The 25,781-nt window shown below is 41.6% G+C and overlaps 1 protein-coding gene across 5 annotated transcripts in view; it reads right to left on the bottom strand.

Annotated features, from left to right (window-relative positions):
* arfgap1 (ADP-ribosylation factor GTPase activating protein 1) overlaps window positions 1-25,781 on the bottom strand; it is a 62,552-nt gene that overhangs the window by 29,704 nt on the left and 7,067 nt on the right. For all 5 annotated transcript variants that reach the window (XM_077204512.1, XM_077204513.1, XM_077204511.1 and 2 more), the window contains exons 5-7: window positions 15,389-15,489; window positions 6,566-6,652; window positions 2,479-2,590 (exon numbers count right to left, since the gene is read on the bottom strand). In XM_077204512.1, the coding sequence (XP_077060627.1) occupies window positions 2,479-2,590; window positions 6,566-6,652; window positions 15,389-15,489 (300 nt within the window). The remainder of the gene's footprint in view (window positions 1-2,478; window positions 2,591-6,565; window positions 6,653-15,388; window positions 15,490-25,781) is intronic.

The raw sequence follows: 25,781 nt of genomic DNA, 5'->3' as shown, positions 1-25,781 counted from the left end.
GGAGAAATTATGCATTAGTGCACAAGCATTCGCTGAAAACCACTGAGTACAGTGACTAAAAAACAATATTTTACTGCTGCTGTTATTAACTGCCTTTGTATTTAATGCTTCACTTTGTAAACACCGTTTTAATTTAACCTATTTCTGCGGTAACGCTATTTTAATCCATCACTTACGTTGCGAGCGAACTGATTGCACAACCTGATGCTCGAGACAAAATACAGACATCCCGGAAGTCCCGGGAGTCTCCCGCATATTGATTGCGGCTCCCTGATGCCCGCGAATTAGTTCAAACTCCCGAAATCTAGAGCGCGCAAGCAAGAGCGCGCATGCGAGACAGAAGAGACTGCTCCAAACCGTGTAGCGCGCGCTCTCGGCAGAGCGCCTGAGGGATAGAGACCTTGCGTGTGTGTGCGTACCAGTAAACGCTCCCCATGACGTAAGCAGACCAACTAATCGATAATGACATTCGTTGACAACGATTTTCATAATCGATTATAATCGATTTTATCGATTAGTTGTTGCAGCCCTATATCAGAGTTATCATATCAGAGTTATTATATCAGAGTTATTATATCAGAGTTATTATATCAGAGTTATTATAACAGAGTTATTATAACAGAGTTATCATATCAGAGTTATCATATCAGAGTTATCATATCAGAGTTATTATATCAGAGTTATTATATCAGAGTTATTATAACAGAGTTATTATAACAGAGTTATTATAAAAGAGTTATCATATCAGAGTTATCGTAACAGAGTTATTGTAACAGTTGTTATAAAGGAGAGAGTTATTATAAAGGAGAGTTATTATAACAACGAGTTATTATAACGGAGAGAGTTATTATAACAGAGAATTATTATAACAGTTATAATAACAGAGTTATCATAACAGAGTTATCATAACAGAGTTATCATAACAGAGTTATTATACAAGAGTTATTATAACGGAGAGTTATTATAAAAGTTATTATAACAGAGTTATTAGTTATTATAACAGAGTTATTATAACAGAGTTATTATAACAGAGTTATTATAACAGAGAGTTATTGTGACAGATGATTATTATGACAGAGTTATTATAACACAGAGTTATCATACAAGAGTTATTATAACGGAGAGTTATTATAAAAGTTATTATAACAGAGTGATTATAACGGAGTTATTATAACAGAGTTATTAGTTATTATAACGGAGAGTTATTATAACGGAGAGTTATTATAACGGAGAGTTATTATAACAGAGTTATTATGACAGAATTATTATGACAGAGTTATTATAACAGAGTTATTATAACAGAGAGTCATTATAACAGAGAGTCATTATAACAGAGTTATTATAACACAGAGTTATTATAACACAGAGTTATTATAACACAGAGTTATTATAACAGAGTTATTATAACAGAGTTATTATAACAGAGTTATTATGACAGGGAGTTATTATAACAGAGTTATTATAACAGAGTTATTATGACAGAGTTATTATAACAGAGTTATTATGACAGAGTTATTATAACAGAGTTATTATGACAGAGAGTTATTATAACAGAGTTATTATAACAGAGTTATTATAACAGAGTTATTATAACAGAGTTATTATAACACAGAGTTATTATAACACAGTTATTATGACAGAGTTATTATAACAGAGTTATTATAACAGAGTTATTATAACAGAGTTATTATAACAGAGAGTTATTATAACAGAGTTATTATGACAGAGAGTTATTATAACAGAGTTATTATGACAGAGAGTTATCATAACAGAGTTATTATAACAGAGTTATTATAACAGAGTTATTATAACACAGAGTTATTATAACACAGAGTTATTATAACACAGTTATTATGACAGAGTTATTATAACAGAGTTATTATAACAGAGTTATTATAACAGAGTTATTATAACAGAGAGTTATTATAACAGAGTTATTATGACAGAGAGTTATTATAACAGAGTTATTATGACAGAGAGTTATTATAACAGAGTTATTATGACAGAGTTATTATGACAGAGTTATTATAACAGAGTTATTATGACAGAGAGTTATTATAACAGAGTTATTATGACAGAGTTATTATAACAGAGTTATTATGACAGAGTTATTATAACAGAGTTATTATGACAGAGAGTTATTATAACAGAGTTATTATAACAGAGTTATTATAACAGAGTTATTATAACAGAGTTATTATAACACAGAGTTATTATAACACAGTTATTATGACAGAGTTATTATAACAGAGTTATTATAACAGAGTTATTATAACAGAGTTATTATAACAGAGAGTTATTATAACAGAGTTATTATGACAGAGAGTTATTATAACAGAGTTATTATGACAGAGAGTTATTATAACAGAGTTATTATAACAGTTATTATAACAGAGTTATTATAACAGAGTTATTATAACAGAGTTATTATGACAGAGAGTTATTATAACAGAGTTATTATAACAGCTGCTGTATTACCGAGTAGAGGGAGGACATGGTGTTATTGAGGAAGTCTTCTTCTCTCTTGGGTGGGTTGGGAGTGTTTCCAAAGCCCACATATCGATTCTCCTGCGCACCGGACGCTCCGGCACTGAAATAATAATACATTATTATTAATTAATTATTAAAATTATTAATTATTAATATTATTTTGTTAAATATTATTTAACAAAAATAATACATAAAAATCAGGACTAAGAAGCAGATTACTGCTGTAAAGGGAAGCGTTGGATAAATTACAACATTTCCCAAACACACTCGAAACGCTCGACCAATCACAGCACACTGCTTGAGCCAACCAATCAGAGCACAGTGTGCTTTTCAGAAGGAGGGGCTTCATAGAGACAGAAACTAAACAGCATTACTGACAGACTGGGAAGAGAGGAGCTGCAGAATATATATATATTAGTGCTGTCAGTTAAACGCGTTATTAACGGCGTTAACAAAAAACCCATTTTAACGGCGTCATTTTTTTTATCGCGAGATTAACGCTCTTTTTGACATAGCAAACTTTGTAGTTTTTTTCACATGCTGTTGCAACAACTAGTAACGTTAGAAAAACTACAACATCACAGCGAATAGATAGACCGGAAACAACAGGCACGCCGCACACACTTGTTTGGGCTAGCGCGCCGGCCAAACAGTAGTAGGCTAATGTTATGTTTTGAGTGGATGCCGCGAGTGCGAGAAGCCGATCTAGACGTGCAATCCCAACGCAATAGAGTGCGGCGCGGGACTAGATTTGAGCGAGAACGGGCGGTAATGCACTCACTCTGTGTCTGCGGGTATGTGAGAATAAAACGATTCACGGGACTCCCGCAAACTAGAAATATCTATGAATGAAACATAAAAACGAATACATTTTTATTCAGATGTTGCAGAAAAGCAACAAGAACAACTAAAACAAAATAGAAATGATTTACAGGCCAGAGTTTCTTTTTATAACATGTTTGCAGCGTTGAGCGATGTAGCCAATTACAGACATATGTGTTGATTTCTTGAACGCAATGGCCAAACAGATGCATTTAAAATAGACTCCCCTCACCGAGCAAAACTGACTTTTTGTCCAGTGCTGAATTCTGTATGCTGGCAAATCCTCTAACTATAACAAACAAAGTGTATATATTATGAAATGCACTCATATGAAATAATTAACTTTATCACAATATGCAAATTTTTTGAGAAGGACCTGTAGTTTGTTCCATGGCAAATCGTTTTGGCTGAGGGCAAAGTGAAGTTTCATAACTTTATATATTTAGGCTATTTAACTTTAACTTTGTAGCCTATTAGAGAGCTGATTAATGTTTGACTGAATTGTTAGCTTTATTTCTCATTGTAGCTTATTATAGCCTACCTAATACTTATACTTTTATACTAGATATTATTGATCATTAAAACTGACATTTAACAAAAAGAGACAGGGTTGTGTAATGTTATATATTCTAAAATATATAAAATATTCTTTATATATATTTTACTATGCATTCTCTTCACTGTATGTGTACATGCATAATAAAATAAAACGATACAACCCTGTCTCTGTTTGTTAAATGTCAGTTTTAATGATCAATAATGTTTCATATTTTTTAAAATGAAAACAAAAAGAAGCAGGGTTGTGTTTTAGATTTTGTGTTGTTTTTATAAATATATGCAGTGAAGATAATCAATGTGCGTTGCCTGAACCACATTTGTGTGGCCATTAATATGTTTATGATAATATGTTCATTTATAAATGAAAAGAGGCAGAGTGGTGTTTTATATATATTTCGTTTTATTGTTGATGAAAAGAGGCAGAGTTTTATTTTATACCATTGTCGTTTTATTGTTGCCTAAAATATACCGGAGTAGCCAGAGCATGCTGAATGACGCGATCAAGAACGCCGCTGTTCCATTTGCAGAATAACCGGACTCGCATCCTCTCGTCCTCGGGAGTTCGTTCTCCCGAGTCGAACTTGGCAAGTCCGAACTACCAAGGACGCAAGTCCGAAGTCTGCGTACCTGGTATTGAGTAACGGCCAATATTGACCCGCGTTCTGTTTTCTATCATGCGCCGTGCACGTTTGCGTTGACTTAAAGGAGAACTCCGGCGCAAAATGAACCTTGGGTGTAATAAAACATTGGTACCGAGCCGAATGTTCTCTGGGATTTGTTTTCATGATAATCGAGTGTAAAGAGTTTTATCTCTAAAAACTGTTTAGCTTATAACGCTAGTATATGGGGCATATAATAAGTAAAAAGAGATCGCTAGTTAATACCACTAACAAGGCTCAAAATAGCCCCACACTAACACGGTAGCTTAATGAGGGTCTCTACATACAAACCGAAGCACTGAGAACTTTGTAAGTGTACAGACAGTTTAATAATAATATACTTTATAAAAACGTGAGTTAACTATGGCATTAATGCGATTAAATATTTTAATCGTTTGACAGCACTAATATATATATATATATATATATATATATACACATACATACATATACAAATATATATATATATATATATATATTAGTGCTGTCAAACGATTAAAATATTTAATCGCGATTAATCGCATTAATGCCATAGTTAACTCGCGATTAATCGCACATTTTTATCTATTCTAAATGTCCCTTGACTATCTATTTGTCTCATTATTTTTTCTAATTTTAATGCTCTTATCAACATGGAAAAGTGGATCAGCAGTAAGTTTGTTCTTAGCTGTGGTATCCATGTGCTTCTGTCTGAAGTCATCCATTGTAGAGCTTAGATCGGGCCCAAAAAATCAAGCCCGACCCGAGCCCGTGCGCATTGTGTCCGAGCCCGGCCCGGCCCGACACATAAACTGTAATTATGAGCCCGAGCCCGATTTAAACCCGTCCATTTTTTTAATACATGGGTCGTTTTAACTGACGTTCTCAACTACTTTCTATGTTACTTTCTCCCGCCCGCAACATTTTTGTCCCGCTCCCGCCCGCAAATGCACTCTTTTTTTTGTAGGCTACCTCCAAATACTTTCGCCTACGTGTCGCCACAGTTATTAAAGCATTAACACACAAACCACTGTTATAACATAAAAGCAAGCAGGCTACTGAGTGCATGGTTTGGCATGACTGAATGCGCGCAAAGTGCGCTCCCTTAATAATTCCTAAAAAGCTGACATCAGTTCATCGCAATCTCACACATCTGTTATTATCAATGAAGCTGACTGCACAATGCATATTTCATAATATATACACTTTGTTTGTTATAATTTGAGGATTTGCCAGCATACAGAATTCAGCACTGAACAAAAAGTCTGTTTTGAGCGGTGAGGGGAGTCTATTTTAAATGCTTCTGATTGGCCATTGCGTTCAAGAAATCAACACATATGTCTGTGATTGGCTACATCCCTCAACGCTGCAAACATGTTATAAAAAGAAACTCTGCCCTGTAAATCGTTTCTATTTTGTTTTAGTTGTTCTTGTTGCTTTTCTGCAACATGAATAAAAATGTATTCGTTTTTATGTTTTATTCATAGATATTTCTAGTTTGCGGGAGTCCCGCGAATCGTTTTATTCTCCCGTATCCGCACACAGAGTGAGTGCATTACTGCTCGAGCCCGCCCTCGCACTCGGCCATCAAATCTAGTCCCGCGCCGCACTCTACTGCGTTGAGAGTGCACGACTCTAAATCGGCGTCTCGCGCTCGCGCCATCCAGTCAAAACGTAACGTTAGCCTACTACTATTTGGCCGGCGCGCAAGCCCAAAAAAGTACGTGCGGCGTGCCTGTTGTTTTGTTTCCGATCTAGCTATCCGGTGTGATGTTGTAGTTTTTCCAACGTTACTAGTTGTTGCAACAACATTTGAAAAAAATACAAAGTTGGCTAGGCCAAAAAGAGCGTTAATCTCACGATAAAAAAATTGACGCCGTTAAAATGTGTTTGCGTTAACGCCGTTAATAACGCGTTTAACGCACAGCACTAATATATATATATAACCTGCTCTGGTAGAGACCAAAAAATGACATCAAGACTGTTAAAGGTCATAATAGGTCCTCTTTAATCATCTATTAACTGAACAGATTGATCAATGATGGAGTGAAACTCACTTCTGGTAAGAGTTGACATCATCAGACAGCCAGTCCTCAAAGGCTCTATCAGAGTGAGAGTGATTCTGACCCGCAGCAGCACTGGACCTGCAACGACATCATCATCATCATCATCATCATCATCATCATCATCACCACTCATCATCAATCATCGACCATCATCACTCATCATCGACAACATCATAATCATCATTCATCATCATCACTCATCATCAATCATCTCCAACATCACTCATCATCACTCATCATCATCATCATCAACGACAGCACTCATCATCATCATCGACGACATCATAATCATCATCACTCATCATCATCATCATTTATCATCGACGACAACACTCATCATCATCATCGATAGGGCTGGGACGGTTACCGCATTACCGCAATACCGCGGTCACGTGACTCCAACCACGGGTCTGAGCTCATCACCGTCATCACCGCAAAAAAATAAATAAATGCCTTGACCTGCACATGTGTGCATGTTGTGTCTAATGACATGGATTCATTGATTCTAATGACATGGATTATGAATTAGAATTATTTCTATTAATTATGATACAAGGTTTTCTAAACAAAACTTATCATCAAAAGATGGAGCAAATCCGACCTTTCGCGAGATGAGGAGCGCAATGTTCCATGACGCATAATAACATTCCATTCGTATTAGAGATGCGCGGATGGGCTATTATTATTTCATCCGCAACCGTATCACAAAACTCATCATCTGTCCGCCATCCATCCGCACCAACGTTTTTTGATCAATTTTCGACTGACTGTTTTAAGGTCTATGAGCAATGCTGCTGTCGCGAGGCTAGAAAGCTCTTGGCTGTTCTAGAAAGAACACTGATCCAATGCAGCAAAGATATTTAAAGGCTAAAGTCCCTAGTATATTGGCTATGTTGTATCCCCAGAATATCAGCAGTGAACTGCCCAGGGATAAATATGAATAAGTAAATAGTCTATAACGCACATCGGCAAACCTGACCTTACCTGACTAGGCTACTGTAGACTAAAATGTTATCATTTCGTTTTGAATTTTGTTTAAAAGTAGACATTTAGGCCCAGCCTACGCCGAGTTTCGGTTCATTTATGAGACGAGCTCCAGTTCACGCGCAAGAGATCGCACCCGCGCTTCCACGTCCTCCTGATTATATGTCTGCTATTTGCTTCTTATTTCTTAATTCCAGGCAATTAGTTAATGAAACAGTGATTAAAATTAAGGTACAATTTATACAAAACGAAATTTAATTTAAAGAAAGGCTTTCTACAAAACAAAACTTAATAAAGTGGTCAAAATCGTGTCTTACCCATCTTATGATCCAATCCTACTCATGCTGTTCACTCTTCATATAATCGACATAGATTAAATAAAAAATAACACTATATTATGTAAACATAAATATGGAGTATAATATTTGTAATTAAGACATGTTGCAATAGGTGTTATTTCATTTCCAATGTGAACATCATAATGTATTCTCCTGAAAATGATGAATTCAATGCGAATGTATCTGAGAATATTCTTAAATAAGGAAATCTATTCAGTGATTGGTTCATGCCAAATTACTGCTTGATGAAAATTTGACTATTTCAAATTGTGCTAGTTTTTTTTCGGATTAGAAAAAATCCATACCGCCCCAGCCCTAATCATCGACGACATCATAATCATCATCATCATCATCATCATCATCATCACTCATCATCAGTCATCGCCCATCACCGTCATCAGCGACATCACTAATCATCACCCATCATCAGACGACGTCACTCATCATCACTCATCATCAGCGACGACATCACTCATCATCATCATCATCACTCATCATCATCGACGATATCACTCATCATCATCGTCATCAGCGATATCACTAATCATCACCCATCATCAGATGACGTCACTCATCAGCGCCGACATCACTCATCATCACCCACCATCATCATCATCAGCGACGACATCACTCATCATCACCCACCAGCATCATCAGCGACGACATCACTCATCATCTTATCATCAGTCATCATCATCGACGACATCACTCATCACCTATCATCATCAACATCAGCGACGACATCACTCATCAACATCAGCGACGACATCACTCATCATCATCAGCGACGACATCACCTATCGTCGTCATCACCAAACACCCAACATCATCAGACAACGTCACTCATCAGCACCGCCATCACTCATCATCACCCACCATCATCATCATCAGCATCATCATCATCATCATCATCAGTGACGACATATCTCTTCATCATCATCACTCATCATCAACGACATCACTCATCATCATCATCACTCATCATCGACGACATCACTCATCATCATCGTCATCAGCGACATCACTAATCATCACCCATCATCAGACGACGTCACTCATCATCACTCATCATCAGCGACGACATCACTCATCATCATCTTCACTCATCATCATCGACGATATCACTCATCATCATCGTCATCAGCGATATCACTAATCATCACCCATCATCAGACGACGTCACTCATCAGCGCCGACATCACTCATCATCACCCACCATCATCATCATCAGCGACGACATCACTCATCATCACCCACCAGCATCATCAGCGACGACATCACTCATCATCTTATCATCAGTCATCATCATCATCGACGACATCACTCATCACCTATCATCAACATCAGCGACGACATCACTCATCAACATCAGCGACGACATCACTCATCATCATCAGCGACGACATCACTTATCGTCGTCATCACCAAACACCCAACATCATCAGACAACGTCACTCATCAGCACCGCCATCACTCATCATCACCCACCATCATCAGCATCAGTGACGACATATCTCATCATCATCATCACTCATCATCAACGACATCACTCATCATCATCATCATCACTCATCATCGACGACATCACTCATCATCATCGTCATTAGCGACATCACTAATCATCACCCATCATCAGACGACGTCACTCATCATCACTCATCATCAGCGACGACATAACTCATCATCATCATCATCACTCATCATCATCGACGATATCACTCATCATCATCGTCATCAGCGACATCACTAATCATCACCCATCATCAGACGACGTCACTCATCAGCACCGACATCACTCATCATCACCCACCATCATCATCATCAGCGACAACATCACTCATCATCACCCACCAGCATCATCAGCGACGACATCACTCATCATCTTATCATCAGTCATCATCATCGACGACATCACTCATCACCTATCATCATCAACATCAGCGACGACATCACTCATCAACATCAGCGACGACATCACTCATCAACATCAGCGACGACATCACTTATCGTCGTCATCACCAAACACCCAACATCATCAGACAACGTCACTCATCAGCACCGCCATCACTCATCATCACCCACCATCATCAGGATCAGCATCATCAGTGACGACATATCTCATCATCATCATCACTCATCATCAACGACATCACTCATCATCATCATCACTCATCATCGACGACATCACTCATCATCATCGTCATCAGCGACATCACTAATCATCACCCATCATCAGACGACGTCACTCATCATCACTCATCATCAGCGACGACATCACTCATCATCATCATCACTCATCATCATCGACGATATCACTCATCATCATCGTCATCAGCGACATCACTAATCATCACCCATCATCAGACGACGTCACTCATCAGCACCGACATCACTCATCATCACCCACCATCATCATCATCATCATCAGCGACGACATCACTCATCATCACCCACCAGCATCATCAGCGACGACATCACTCATCATCTTATCATCAGTCATCATCATCGACGACATCACTCATCACCTATCATCATCAACATCAGCGACGACATCACTCATCAACATCAGCGACGACATCACTCATCATCATCAGCGACGACATCACTTATCGTCGTCATCACTAATCACCCAACATCATCAGACAACGTCACTCATCAGCACCGCCATCACTCATCATCACCCACCATCATCAGCATCAGTGACGACATATCTCATCATCATCATCACTCATCATCAACGACATCACTCATCATCATCATCATCACTCATCATCGACGACATCACTCATCATCATCGTCATTAGCGACATCACTAATCATCACCCATCATCAGACGACGTCACTCATCATCACTCATCATCAGCGACGACATCACTCATCATCATCATCATCACTCATCATCATCGACGATATCACTCATCATCATCGTCATCAGCGACATCACTAATCATCACCCATCATCAGACGACGTCACTCATCAGCACCGACATCACTCATCATCACCCACCATCATCATCATCAGCGACGACATCACTCATCATCACCCACCAGCATCATCAGCGACGACATCACTCATCATCTTATCATCAGTCATCATCATCGACGACATCACTCATCACCTATCATCATCAACATCAGCGACGACATCACTCATCAACATCAGCGACGACATCACTCATCAACATCAGCGACGACATCACTTATCGTCGTCATCACCAAACACCCAACATCATCAGACAACGTCACTCATCAGCACCGCCATCACTCATCATCACCCACCATCATCAGGATCAGCATCATCAGTGACGACATATCTCATCATCATCATCACTCATCATCAACGACATCACTCATCATCATCATCACTCATCATCGACGACATCACTCATCATCATCGTCATCAGCGACATCACTAATCATCACCCATCATCAGACGACGTCACTCATCATCACTCATCATCAGCGACGACATCACTCATCATCATCATCACTCATCATCATCGACGATATCACTCATCATCATCGTCATCAGCGACATCACTAATCATCACCCATCATCAGACGACGTCACTCATCAGCACCGACATCACTCATCATCACCCACCATCATCATCATCAGCGACGACATCACTCATCATCACCCACCAGCATCATCAGCGACGACATCACTCATCATCTTATCATCAGTCATCATCATCGACGACATCACTCATCACCTATCATCATCAACATCAGCGACGACATCACTCATCAACATCAGCGACGACATCACTCATCATCATCAGCGACGACATCACTTATCGTCGTCATCACTAATCACCCAACATCATCAGACAACGTCACTCATCAGCACCGCCATCACTCATCATCACCCACCATCATCATCATCAGCATCATCATCATCATCATCAGTGACGACATATCTCATCATCATCATCACTCATCATCAACGACATCACTCATCATCATCATCACTCATCATCGACGACATCACTCATCATCATCAACGCCATAACTCATCATCATCGACTACATCACTCATCATCACCCACCATCATCATCAGCGATGACATCACTCATCATCATCATCATCACTCATCATCATCAACACTCATCATCATCGACGACATCACTCATCATCAGCGACGACGACATCACTCATCATCATCATCATCATCATCATCACTCATCATCATCGACGACATCACTCATCATCATTGTCATCAGCGACATCACTAATCATCACCCATCATCATCAGACGACGTCACTCATCAGCGCCGACATCACTCATCATCACCCACCAACATCATCATCATCAGCGACGACATCACTCACTTCACCCACCAGTAGGGCTGAACGATTAATTGCATTTGCAATAATATCGCGATATGATGAAATGCGATTTTGTAACCGCAAAAGCTGCGATTACACTGGTCATGTGACACGCGAGAGAAAAGCAGTCTGCAAATCAAGCATCAACTTGGCACGCTACGCATAGGTCTGGCATACAGGAAAGAACAGTTTATCTTTTATGTATGTGATATTGCGTTATTTATTCTCTCTCCAACAATTCTGGATTGATTCAGAGAATTTGAGAATCGAATCTGAGCTTAGTTTTTAAACACACATGCGTGATGACGCTGCACGTGCTTTAGAAACAACCGTATTCTGCTTGCTTCTAATTTCTCTCGCTCTCTCTCTCTCTCACACACACACACACACACACACACACACACACACACACACACACACACACACACACACACACACACACACACACACACACACACACACACACACACACACACACACACACACACACACACACACACACGACACCGCTCGGACCTTCCGAAAAATAAGCTTTCATAAAGTTCGGGGTTTAAGCGAATTACAAGGACAGTCTCAGGCTTCATTGCAGTTTTGCCGCTTTGATTTTACTCTTGCAGTGGGCGGTCTTGGCCGCCGGAATTTTCCTTACAAATGCTCCACAAAGGCATTATGTCTTTTGGAATGCAGTTGGCTTATATATTAAAATTATGAAAATCACTGAGAAAGCTGCTTTCATTTTAAAATACTTACGCTTGCTTTGTTAAGAGTGCTTGTGCATGCGGCTGTGAGCGACTCATTGGGTAAATGTACTTGCATCTCAAAATGCTTTTGACGCGAAATTAATGTAAACATGGTCAGTTATATCGTAAACCAATAGGACAAACTACATTTACAATTTCAAAAGAGATATGTGCATTAGTGTGAATGCAATTTATTGTATAGGGGGAAAATCACTCCAGCTCTTGAATGGAAAACGTTCAGAAAGCCTACTTTTAAATACTGAAAGCACTCTTTGTTTATTGCTTGTAATGATTTTTTTTTGTTCCTCTTTATTTACTAGCTTTTATGTTGAAGCTATATTAGTTTATAGTCCATTTAAAATTCTTAACATGTAATCGGTTTAATTAATATGTATATATATATATATATTTAATGTATGTATATTTACACATGTAATTAAATACACATTTTAAGTATTATTAAGATTAATTAATAAGAAAAAAATTAGATCGGATCATGAGCTGCCTAAAGATTCTCATCCCTACTGTACAATGATTTATTGCTTGTCTTTGTCGACTAATACAGAAGGTAAAGAACTTAAAGTAATCGCATATTAAATCGCAATCGCAATATTGGTTAAAAAAATCGCAATTAGATTATTTTCCATAATCGTTCAGCCCTACCCACCAGCATCATCATCAGCGACGACATCACTCATCATCATCGACGACATCACTCATCATCACCCATCATCATCATCATCAATGACGACATCACTCATCATCATCAGCGACGACATCACTCATCATCATCGTCATCAACGACATCACTAATCACCCATCATCATCAGGTGTCGTCACTCATCAGCGCCGACATCACTCATCACCCACCATCATCATCAGTGACGACATCACTCATCATCACCGACGACATCACTCATCATCATCGTATCATCACTCATCATCATCATCATTTTTATCATCACTCATCATCATCGTTGACATCACTCATCATCACCCACCATCATCATCATTAGCGACGAAATATCTCATCATCATCATCACTCATCATCGACGACATCACTCATCAATCAGCATCACTCATCATCGATGACATCACTCATCATCAACCACCATGATCATCAGCGACGACATCACTCATCATCACCCACCATCATCATCAGCAACGACATCACTCATCATCACCCACCATCATCATCAGCGACGACATCACTCATCATCATCATCACTCATCATCATCGACAACATCACTCATCATCATCAGCGACGACGACATCACTCATCATCATCATCACTCATCATCAGCGACGACATCACTCATCATCATCATCACTCATCATCAGTGACGACATCACTCATCATCATCATCGTCACTCATCATCATCGACGACATCACTCATCATCATTGTCATCAGCGACATCACTAATCATCACCCATCATCATCAGACGACGTCACTCAACACCGCCGACATCACTCCTCATCACCCACCAACATCATCATCATCAGCGACGACATCACTCACATCATCCACCAGCATCATCAGCGACGACATCACTCATCATCATCTTATCATCACTCATAATCATCGACGTCAACACTCATCATCACCCATCATCATCATCATCAATGACGACATCACTCATCATCATCAGCGACGACATCACTCATCATCATCAGCGACGACATCACTCATCATTATCGTCTTCAACGACATCACTAATCAACCATCATCATCAGGTGACGTCACTCATCAGTGCCGACATCACTCATCATCACCCACCATCATCATCAGCGACGACATCAATCATCATCATCTTATCATCACTCATCACTCATCATCATCGACGACATCACTCATCATCACCCATCATCATCATCAGCGACATCACTCATCATCATCAGCGACGACATCACTCATCATCATCACTCATCATCATCGACGACACAACTCATCAACGACATCACTCATCATCATTGACGACATCACTTATCAACGACATCACTCATCATCATCGACGACATCACTCATCATCATCGACGACATCACTCATCATCACCCATCATCATCATCATCAGCGACATCACTCATCATCATCAGCGACGACATCACTCATCATCATCACTCATCATCATCTCTCATCATCATCTCTCATCATCATCTCTCATCATCATCTGCAGCCTCAATTGACATTTTTAAATCCCGATTGAAAACACATTTGTTGCATTTTCTTTTATAATGTGAATGTATTTTCTTTTTTTTTCCTTCCTGCTTTTTTAAATCAATATTGACTTCTGTCTTGTGTTTGTTTTATTATGATTTATTATTATCTGTAGACTGCTTTTAACTGCACAGCCCTGGTCTACTTTGTAGTGGCGAGGGCTCTATAAATAAACTAGACTAGACTTGCGTGTCGTACCGGTGTGAAGCGCTCAGGCCACTCTTGGCTTGTGGAGGCGTCCAGTTCCTCGCAGACGAGTCCTCGATGCTCCACTCCTTCCCTTCAGCCAGAGTCACCACCTTAAACACACACACACCTTCAACACAAATACCCCTTTTCCACAATAGCATTTTGAGAGCCAGTTCGGAGCCGGTGCCTACTCGCGAACCAGTTCTTTGTGTTTCGACAGCCAAAGAACCGGTTCTCGCCAGGAAAACTGGTTCCAAAGCGGCACCAACTCTTTCCCGGACTAGAACCGTTCTTTTACCACGTCACGCTCACGTCGGGGGCTGGGGGCGGGTTTAGATGTGTTCTAAACATCTTTTTTGACCCAAATATAGGATCGCAAAGCCAGGAGAAACATTTGCAGAAACACGATGTAGTCCGCCATTGTAATTGTTATGCTTGAAGTTGGCGCAAGCGTTTCTATTTTTTTAAAATTATTTTTTATTGAAAACATTATGTAAGCAAAGAAGAAAACAGTCACAATATAGAACAAATAAACGGAAAGAAAAAAAAGACAAGACAGGGGTACATAACTAATCAGAAAAGATTACATATCAAAGGAAAAAATTAAAAGACTTACATATTTAAATTGTTTTTTAAAGCCTTCTTGGTACACGAGTTAGAGATAATCCCAAAGTAATGTTGTACTTGCACGCGTTTCTAGCTAAGACGTATGGCGACGTACACAGTGACGTAACGACGTGGTTCGATGGGCGCTCTAGTCAGTGGAAAAACAAACAGGTTCTGAGAAGGTTCGCAAGTTGAACCAACTCCGAACCAACTTTGAACCAGCACCAGTTCTTTTTGGTTGGAAAAGGGGTAATAGAGTACAGAATCTCCGGATCCTAAAACAGGTGAAGAGGATCAGTGTGCCTGAAAGGATTGGCTGTGCCTGAAATCTCCCCCTATACCCTCATTCACTATTCCCTACATCAGTCAACTAATATAGTCCACTTGAAGTGAATGAAGACGAGACACTGAATGCCGCTTTGGCATAGTTTGTGCTTGCGATTTAATAATCATTTGAAACTTTGCAAACTAGCCGCTCCAGTAGTGATGAACAGATTTATCTTGAACTCTGTCATGGAAACGTACTCGGTTACTAACGTAACCTCGGTTCTCTCTAGAGAGGGAACGAGTACTGTGTCATATCTTACGGTATGGGGAAAACCTCTTTTCCACGAGATATTGAAGCCAAAAATTATCCTTAATTTTGAATTAATGTAAAACGCTGTGCAGCAGCATGCAGACATAGGCAAGACGGCTTGCGCGCCTATTGGCTGCTCTGCGGCAACAGCAGCAGCCTATCGAGAGAGGCTCTGCGTGACACATATCCAATGGGGGCATTTTGTCACGTCCCGCCAGAAAGGGCGTGGTCTCGCCCTATAAACATAGCTCGATTAGGCTGGTACAACGGGTTTTCATCGCCGAAGCGAACCAGAGCTGTGTATGCACGGCAAGATACGCAGTACTCGTTCCCTCTCTAGAGAGAACCGAGGTTACGTTAGTAACAGAGTACGTTCTCTTACGAGAGTATCTCACGTACTGCGTAATATCTTACGCTATGGGGAAAACAATGCAAAACGCCGTGCGTACTGGGATCCGACACCAAAGTCCCAAAGGCAGTAGCCCGGGGCTCATATAGTGCATAATCACCATAGACTCACAGAGAGTCGGAGAAGAGAGGTTGCAAGCATCATTCCCCATGAAATAGCATCCTACAGGAGCTTGTTATGTTAACAGTGTTTCACGCAGACAGGGTGAACGTGTTCAGCCTGAACTGGGTAATAGTACAGGTTATTCAAGACCCATGGAGCTGTTTTATCGCTCAGTGAGCGATGCACAAGCGAAACTCAGCATCGGGGCCGGCACAGCGGGGCAGATAGCACTTAATTCTATACCGAAAGAAGCTTGGCTTGTAAGGCGGGAACCTCTAGGTTGTAAAACCTTATAAATGTAGACAGCGAGGCCCAGCCCGCGGCCGTACAGATATCGGTAACCCCACTATACCACGCCCACGATGAGGCCACGCCTCTCGTGGAGTGCGCTCTGACACCCAAAGGACACTGCAGGCCCTTAGAAGTGCAAGCCAGTGCTATGGTGTCGACTATCCATCTGGATAGGCTCTGTTTGGACGCGGCCAGTCCCTTGGAGCGTCCGCCAAACAAAACGAAGAGCTGCTCAGTCTGTCTGAAGACCGACGAGCGGGACACATAAGCTCTCAGTGCCCTGACAGGGCAGAAGAGACTCGCATCCTTCTCCTCATCACGAACCGGGAGGGCGCACAGGGAAATAACCTGGGCCCTGAACGGTGTGTTGAGGGATGTGGGCACGTACCCGTGCCTTGTTTGAGTATGACTTTTGAGCCGTTAGGCCCAAACTCCATGCATGACGCGCTTACCGAAAGCGCTTGCAAGTCCCCTACGCGCTTCACTGAAGCAAGAGCCATAAGGAATACCGTTTTGAGAGACAGATGTTTCATGTCTGACAAATGGATTGGCTCGAATGGGGCACCTTTAATGGCTTCCAAAACCGTAGAAAGGTCCCACACAGGGACTGAGGGGGGTCTGGGAGGATTCAGCCTCCGAGCTCCCCTGAGGAATCGCATGACCAGGTCGTTTTTCCCCAGTGACTGGCCAGACGTCGGTTTTGCAAACGCCACTATGGCCGCCACGCATACTTTAAGCGTGGATGGGGTTCTGCCCTTATCCAGCAGCTCCAGAAGGAAAGAGAGCACTTCCGTAACCCCGCAGCTGCGGGTGAAAAGCCCTGAGCTTGACACCAGGCAGAGAACACTGACCACTTTGAGGAATAGAGCCGTCTAGTAGACGTGGCTCTAGCCTGCGTGATTGTATTTAACACTCCCTCTGGGAGGTTAGCGGGTACCCGTTGATGGGCCATGCATGTAGGGACCATAATTCTGGGCGAGGATGCAAAATCGAGCCCTTTGCCTGAGAGAGGAGGTCTCTCCTCACCGATATCGGCCACGGGGCAGTGCTGGTCCGCCGCATTAGGACTGGGAACCAATTCTTGTTTGTCCAGAGCGGAGCCACGAGTAGCACTGGGCATCCGTTTTCCCTGATTCGTTCCAGCACTTGAGGCTGGAACGAGACGGGGGGGGAAGCATAGAGGGGGCAGCGGGGCCATACGTGGGCCAGCGCATCCCTGCTCTTGGAGAAAAAGTTCGGACAGTGAGCGTTTTCTTGGGGGGCGAACAGGTCCACCTGCGCTCTGCCGAATGTCTCCCACAGCAGTTGAATCGTCTGCAGGTGCAGCGACCATTCCCCTGCTGGGACATTGTTTCTGGACAGACGGTCTGGTCCCAGGTTTAGGCGACCAGGCACATGAGCTGCTGTCAGTGAAAGCAGGTTGTGCTGAGCCCAGACCAGGAGGCGTTCCGTCAGCCTGTAAAGGCTTCGTGACCTGACGCCACCCTGGTGATTTATGTATGCCACCACTGACATGTTGTCCGACCGGACTAAGACGTGGCGGCCTTTTATCTGGGGACAAAAGCGCCATAGCGCGTTGTCGACTGCCAGCATTTCTAGACAGTTTATGTGTAGGAGCTTATCCCGTTCTGACCACTGGCCGAAGAACGGTCTGCCCTCGAGCAGCGCTCCCCCTCCCGAGGTGGAGGCGTCTGTGGACACCACCGTCACACTCGAGGGAGTCCGCAGACTCACGCCTGACTGATACCAGTCGGCTATTTTCCAATGTTTCAGAGCCGAAACGCATTTCATGTCAGCGAGTCAGCGAGGACAGCGAGTCCTGCACTGTTCCCAGAAAAGAGATTTTCTGGCTGGGAAACAGCGAACTCTTCGCCCAATTGACTGAGACCCAGATTCTCGATATGCTCGAGTAATGTGGTTCTGTGTTCTATGAGCTCTGAATGTGATCGAGCTAGAATCAGCCAATCGTCCAAGTAGTTCAAAACTCGCATACCCTGAAGTCTAAGGGGTGCGAGGGCCGCGTCCATGCACTTCGTAAATGTACGGGGTGCTAGGGATAGGCCGAACGGTAGGACTGTGTATTGATATGCCTGGCCCTCGAAGGCGAATCTCAAGAATCGCCTGTGACTTGACGCTTTTTGTATTTGGAAATAGGCGTTTTTCAGATCTATTGACATAAACCAATCTCCCTGGCGCACTTGCGCGAGGACTTTCCTGGTTGTCAGCATTCTGAACTGGCGCTTCATAAGCACTCTGTTCAGCTGTCACAGATCTAGAATGGGTCTGAGACCCCCGTCTTTTTTCGGTACCAGAAAATATCTGCTGTATAGCCCCCCTTCGCTCTGAGCCTGAGATAAAGGTTCTATGGCCCCTTTGCTCAGCAGTTTCACTATTTCGGCTCGAAGTAGATGAGATACTTCGTTGTTTACCGTGTAACGGCAGGGAAGTCGAGCGAATTGTAGCGAATAGCCTCTTTTTATAGTGTTCAACACCCATTATGATACCCCGGGAAGCTTTGCCCACGCATCTGCGTGAATAGCTAGGGGTAGAATGAAAACCGGGCTCTGGCCGCGGCATAGCGGCGGCTGCAGAGCTTCGGTGTGCTGAGACATTAACACTGTGTTTACACAAACTGTTTACCGCGAAATACACTGGAACAGTCACATTATTTGGAACTGAACGAGCGAGAAGTTTCGGTGGAGTCTGGCCGCGGCGAGACTTAAACACCGTGGGTCTTAGCTGACTGTATGTGTGTTGGTTTAGTTTTACAGAAAACGTGGCACATGCAGTGTGTAGTGTTTGTGGGCACTGGGTTGTGGGTACATTCACTACATTTAATGCACAATGACATGAGTCGACCTCATTTGTGCGAGCCCTGCACTGTGGCGGGCTGTGTTTGTGTGTAGAAATGAAAACTGGGCTCTGGGCATTTTTATTACACTCATAACACCATCGGCTGTGGCCGGAATACCAGAAAATACACTGCTTATATGATTTATCTGGGTCGCCGTGGAAACGGCATTTTTGTGCAGGCAAGCGGGCCATGGTACCGGCTTGTTTACTGAAAAATACACTGGAACAGTCGCATTTTCTTGGAACTGAACGAGCGAAAAGTTTCGGTGCAAGTCTGGCTGCGGCGAGACTAAATTTTATCTGCTGCGAGACCTGGGATTGAACACGGGTCTCCCATGCGAAGGCTTTGGGTTTCGCCACTGAGCCACAAGGGAAACGACAAAAGCTTAAAATAGCTCGAGCACATAAGAGAGCGTCATCACAGTTTGTGTGTGTTGCCGTTTGTTTGCAGGCGTGCGTGTTATACAACAGGCTCATTGAGGCAATATTGACATTTTCAACCGCTCAAACTAAGAGGAGCTGAGAAATGTTTGAGAAATGGAGATTGGTCCGGCCTCGGCGGGAATAAAACACACTCTTTCCTCATTTCGCCGGTGAAGCATGTCCACGGGGGGCGGGGTAGCTTTCTTGTAACGTAAAGAAAGCTGGCCGCGCAGCGGTTTTGATGCTGGCCCGTTTCCCTGACGACTCGCGGGCAGAGGGGGGGAGGTCCACAGAGCTCGCCCAGTCCTCGCTTTCCGACGCCAGAATAGAGCAGCTGGCCTTCTCTACAGATGCAGCTATCTCGTCGTCATTAACGGCGGAAGCGGCAGCGCGCGGCGGCCGTTGTCCGTCAGCGAGCGACTCGAGTGAAGCTGGTGAAGCTGGCGGGTGAACCGGCGAGCTATCACGGGCTGGAGAAGGCTCGGGGCTGTTTCGTCGACCTCAATGGCGGAAGCGGCGGCAGACGGCGGCCGCTGTCCGTCGGTGAGGGACTCAAGCGATGCCGGCGAAGCTGGCGGGCGAACCAGCGAGCTTTGGCGGGCAGGAGAAGGCTCGGGGCCGCGCTGGGCACGGCGCTTTTACGGCGCGGCGCTACAGCGGCCTGAAGTGCAGGCTCTGAGAATGATGGCAGGCAAGTCCTCAGAGTCACCATCGGCAGTAGCTCACAGTGAGGGCATCCGCCGTCGACGAGAGCGAGAGCCGCATGATCCTCACCTGGGCAGGAAACGCAGATGACATGGCGATCCTCTTCACTGAGTGTGGCTCGGCACGAGCCGCAGGATCTATGCATCTTGAAAAAGACGCAGCTCTTTTAGGAGGGAGAGAGACAGTGAAAAAATGTGTGTCGCAGCGGCGAACACACACATACACTTGCAGAAAAGGATATAACGCCGGAAAGCGTAGCAGGTACTGCGGCTAAAGGCGGCGATGCCAGCGACTTCAGACTCAAAGGCTCGTCCCGCTGTGTGCTTTTTCTCAGACGGCGTGGCTTCTCACTCCGGATCCAGCGATGCGGTGATGGTTCGCTGAAGAGATGAAAATCAGTTGTACCAGCCTAATCGAGCTATGTTTATAGGGCGAGACCACGCCCTTTCTGGCGGGACGTGACGAAATGGGCACGAAATGCCCCCATTGGATATGTGTCACGCAGAGCCTCTCTCGATAGGCTCCTGCTGTTGCCGCAGAGCAGCCAATAGGCGCACAAGCCGTCTTGCCTATGTCTGCATGCTGCTGCACAGCTTTTTACATTAATTCAAAATTAAGGATAATTTTTGGCTTCAATATCTCGTGGAAAAGAGGTTTTCCCCATAGCGCAAGATATTACGCAGTACGAGAGATACTCTAGTAAGAGAACTATGTATAATTAAACAATTTAATCCTCAATTAAAAAGGAGCTTAAACCTGTATGATATTACGCTGGATCAGTGGTTTGGGAAATGAATGGATGATTGATTCAGCGAGCGCCATCTTCTGGTCAGACGCGGGAATTCATTCAGCACGCGACTCTCACTGTGCATTATGGGTATTCTCCAGCCGATGAGCGTACATCAGACGGTACACTTGTTATTATGGTGCATTGTGGGATTGAATGAGTGCACTTGATAACGTCCACTATGGTTACAGACACATATACAAATGTCTATTCCCTCAAATAGTGCACTATTTAAAGCTATAGAGGCGATTTCAGACACAGACCAGGAGCGGATAGAAGCTAACGTGATCATCAAACTTCATATAAACTCCCTAACGTTACCAAATGAAATATCAAACCCATTAAGAGGAAACTACTACAATGACAACTTGAAAACAAAACAAAGAGTTAAAGGGGTGGTTTACTGCTTTTTTCTTTGCATGATTGTGTTTATGGGGTGCAATATAACATGTCTAAGTGTGTGTGTTTTTTTAAAAAGCCTTATTTTTCATAAATTTCACCTTTATTGTAAGCCGCTTATCAGCCGCGTATCAGTTTGAGCCAGAATCAGACCCAGAAAGCGGCAATGAAGAGAATCAAGCAGAACCTCCCCACGGCTCTTACAAAACGTTTCTGAATGGTATATTTTATTATTATTATTTTTATTATTATTATTATTATTCTATTCTATTCTGTATTATATAAGAATTTCGCTACACTGTTACTTGAAAATGCTACTGCTGCTTATAGCTTTTGAGATATAACTGAATAAATAACAGAGTAATACCGTTTTCTAAAGCTATTGTTTTATCGATATAATGAACAACCGTTTATCTATTCACAAAACTTAGTTTACGCAGTGTATCGTTTTCTTTAGGTATACGTTTGTCTTACACACACAAAATAGCATCGAACTAACTGGCTACTATAAACAAACAGCGTTGGCATTGGTTTATGTTCTTGATCAAATCGAAAAATTACGTCATAAAGTATACATGGAAAATACATTTACAAAATTAGTACATTAGTACATTAGTAGCGTTTGTCATAGACACACGAAATAGCATAACTAAGTTGCTACTAAAGCCAGCGCTGGCATTTGTTTATGTCCTTGTTAAAACTAAAACATTACGTCTGAAATTATAAATGCAAATACATTTAAAATCATTAAGTCTTACCGGTTGTGGCCCAACAACTGCTGCCTCTGGTTTTAAAGTTGGAACTGCTTCATGTTTTACAGTAACAGTTTGTTGTTGAATCCGGCATTGAATTTGTGGAGATTCTGGAAGCTGTCTTCCGTAAAATGCGCAGCACAGAGAGCTAAATTACGATTGTAATTTTCAGGAATATAATCAAACAAATTGTAGCCATTGTTGACGAACTACAGCGTCAGTAGGAAGCCCGAACAAGGAAGACCTGACAGCTGGGTGAAAATAACACTTTCGACGGCATGGCTACCGCTCTCCACTGTAACTCTTCCTCTTCGACAAAGCAGCAGAAATATGGCCATGCCCCCTTTTTTGAATATTCCGGAAGGAGGGTTGGTTATGGGTTAGTTACCTATTAAAACCCGGGAAGTATCTCATTGTAGTCCCATTCGAGTCATTTTTGTAGGCATTAAACTTCCTGATTTTTAAAAGACGATATCTCTGCTTACATTGAACTTTCAGTGCAGCAACTTTGCAGATACTGTTCATGCACCAACAGCAACATTACACACTATTTAAAATGAAAAAAGTGAAATCGCAATAACCCACCCCTTTAATAATTACGGTTTTCAACTGGTAAATAATGGTTAATAATAATTATCATTCCATTATTAATAATAGACTTTATTTATATTTTAAATAGTAAAATGTTATGTTTCATGAAATACAAATCTACTCATATTTGCATATTATAAATAGTTTTTTGTTTTTTGGATTCATTTAAATGTTTATTTAGTTTTTTGAAGCTCCAGTCTGTAACTTTTTTGGGTTAAAAATGATCCAAAATAAATTTGAGCAAGTACATAACCAGCCAGTGTTCAAAACTCTCTGCTTGCCGTAGCTCAATTCGAAACGGTAAGCTTGTAATAATGTTTTTAACTCCAGTGGTACTGGTGGATTTCCGTGGTAAATTCGACCATGTGTTTGCGTCATTACGTCACATCTGTAACGTACACATAAAGAAGAGAGTCTCGGCTAGTAGGCAACGAGTGTGAGGATGTTGGAGGTGGAGATTATAGCCTTTTCTCACAGCACTTGATAGAATTAAACTTGATGGCGGATCCAGAAAGGTTCAAACGACAATCAGCAACTGGAGATTCACCCGCTGTAAAATACAAAAGACTTTGACTGCAACCGGCCCATGTGGAAACCAGGATAAATATCGGAAGGGCATTAAATGTCACGCAATGCTGATGTTGTTAACAGTAACAATTTGAGAACAAAGTATAATTTGCACTGTTTAACGTGATATGATAAGCGATCGTTAGATTTAATCAGCGTGATTAACTGCAATGCTTTGTTTCCCTTAGTTGGTCAGAACAAAAGTGGATGTTACTTGGTCTGAGGACATTTTCTGGTGAATATTCTTATGTTGGTCATACTTCCAAAAAGTATAATCTGTGATTGTGAATACCAGTATCCACACCGGCGACTGACAGCCGCACATTCTCCTCAAAACATCGGATTCATCCGCGCTGTGCCGTGCCGAGGCACAACCCACATAAAGTTAATAATTCCACGAATTACTGCAATTGCAGATTTCGAACAGAGATGGTGACAAAGAGGGAAAACTACGGACTGCAGCTTTAAATGTTTAAGATACTTTTCTTTTGTACTTCAGTTTTCTAAAATGCCAGTTGGTGATTAAAAAGTAACTAAAGCATTAAAACAGCTATACATTTTCATAGTTAAAAGTTTGAAAAATAAAACTGGATTAGTTAAGCAGATTGCTTAATGTTTTAAAGTTAAGAAATCATAAATCAGGGGAACAAAGACTAGCCGTTTTAAATTTAATATAGAAGTTTGATATAATGCAACTTTTACTTTGGGCTCACAGACCTCAATCAAGTTTGATTTGTGGCCCTACGTCTGTAAAAAGATTAGGCACCTCTGAATTGGGGTTTAACTGATTCATCAAAAAAGCAAAAAAGTTGCACTCTAAAAATCTTGACTAAAGTAAATAATGTAAATTAAGTAAATAATGATTAAAAGCAATGTTGGAAACAATTACACATCAGGAAAAAAATGCCAAATAAATAAATAAAATAAAAATGTCCCTCTACTGTTTCTTTTATATGGGCACAATGTTTATGAACAGCATTTCTTGCCTGATGTTTAATTGTTTAATCGTTCACTTTATTTATTTGCTGTCCCAGATGGAATTAAACTGGAGTCTATGAACAATTTATTTTACTGTAAAAACTATTTATTTATTTTTATTTGAATTTGTTTGTTGGCATTTTTTCCTGATGTGTAGTTGCATTTTTTAAAATCATTATTTATTCTTTGACATGAACTTAAACTGGAGTCTATGGACTAATTATTTGATTGTTTAATTATGATCACGATCAGATGAAGACCTGCTTTCAATACAGTCATTGAGAATGAGTGAAATCGTAAAAGAGCCAAAACCTTTGTTAACTTTATCTCAGATTTACAATAAAAGATTTTTAGAGTGCAGA

The sequence above is a fragment of the Siphateles boraxobius genome, unplaced genomic scaffold (genome assembly GCF_051911475.1).
Source record: "Siphateles boraxobius isolate OS27281-9 unplaced genomic scaffold, OSU_SipBor_1 5, whole genome shotgun sequence".
In the NCBI taxonomy this organism is placed as follows: Eukaryota; Metazoa; Chordata; class Actinopteri; order Cypriniformes; family Leuciscidae; genus Siphateles; species Siphateles boraxobius.
This window is presented reverse-complemented; position numbering and strand designations above follow the sequence as displayed.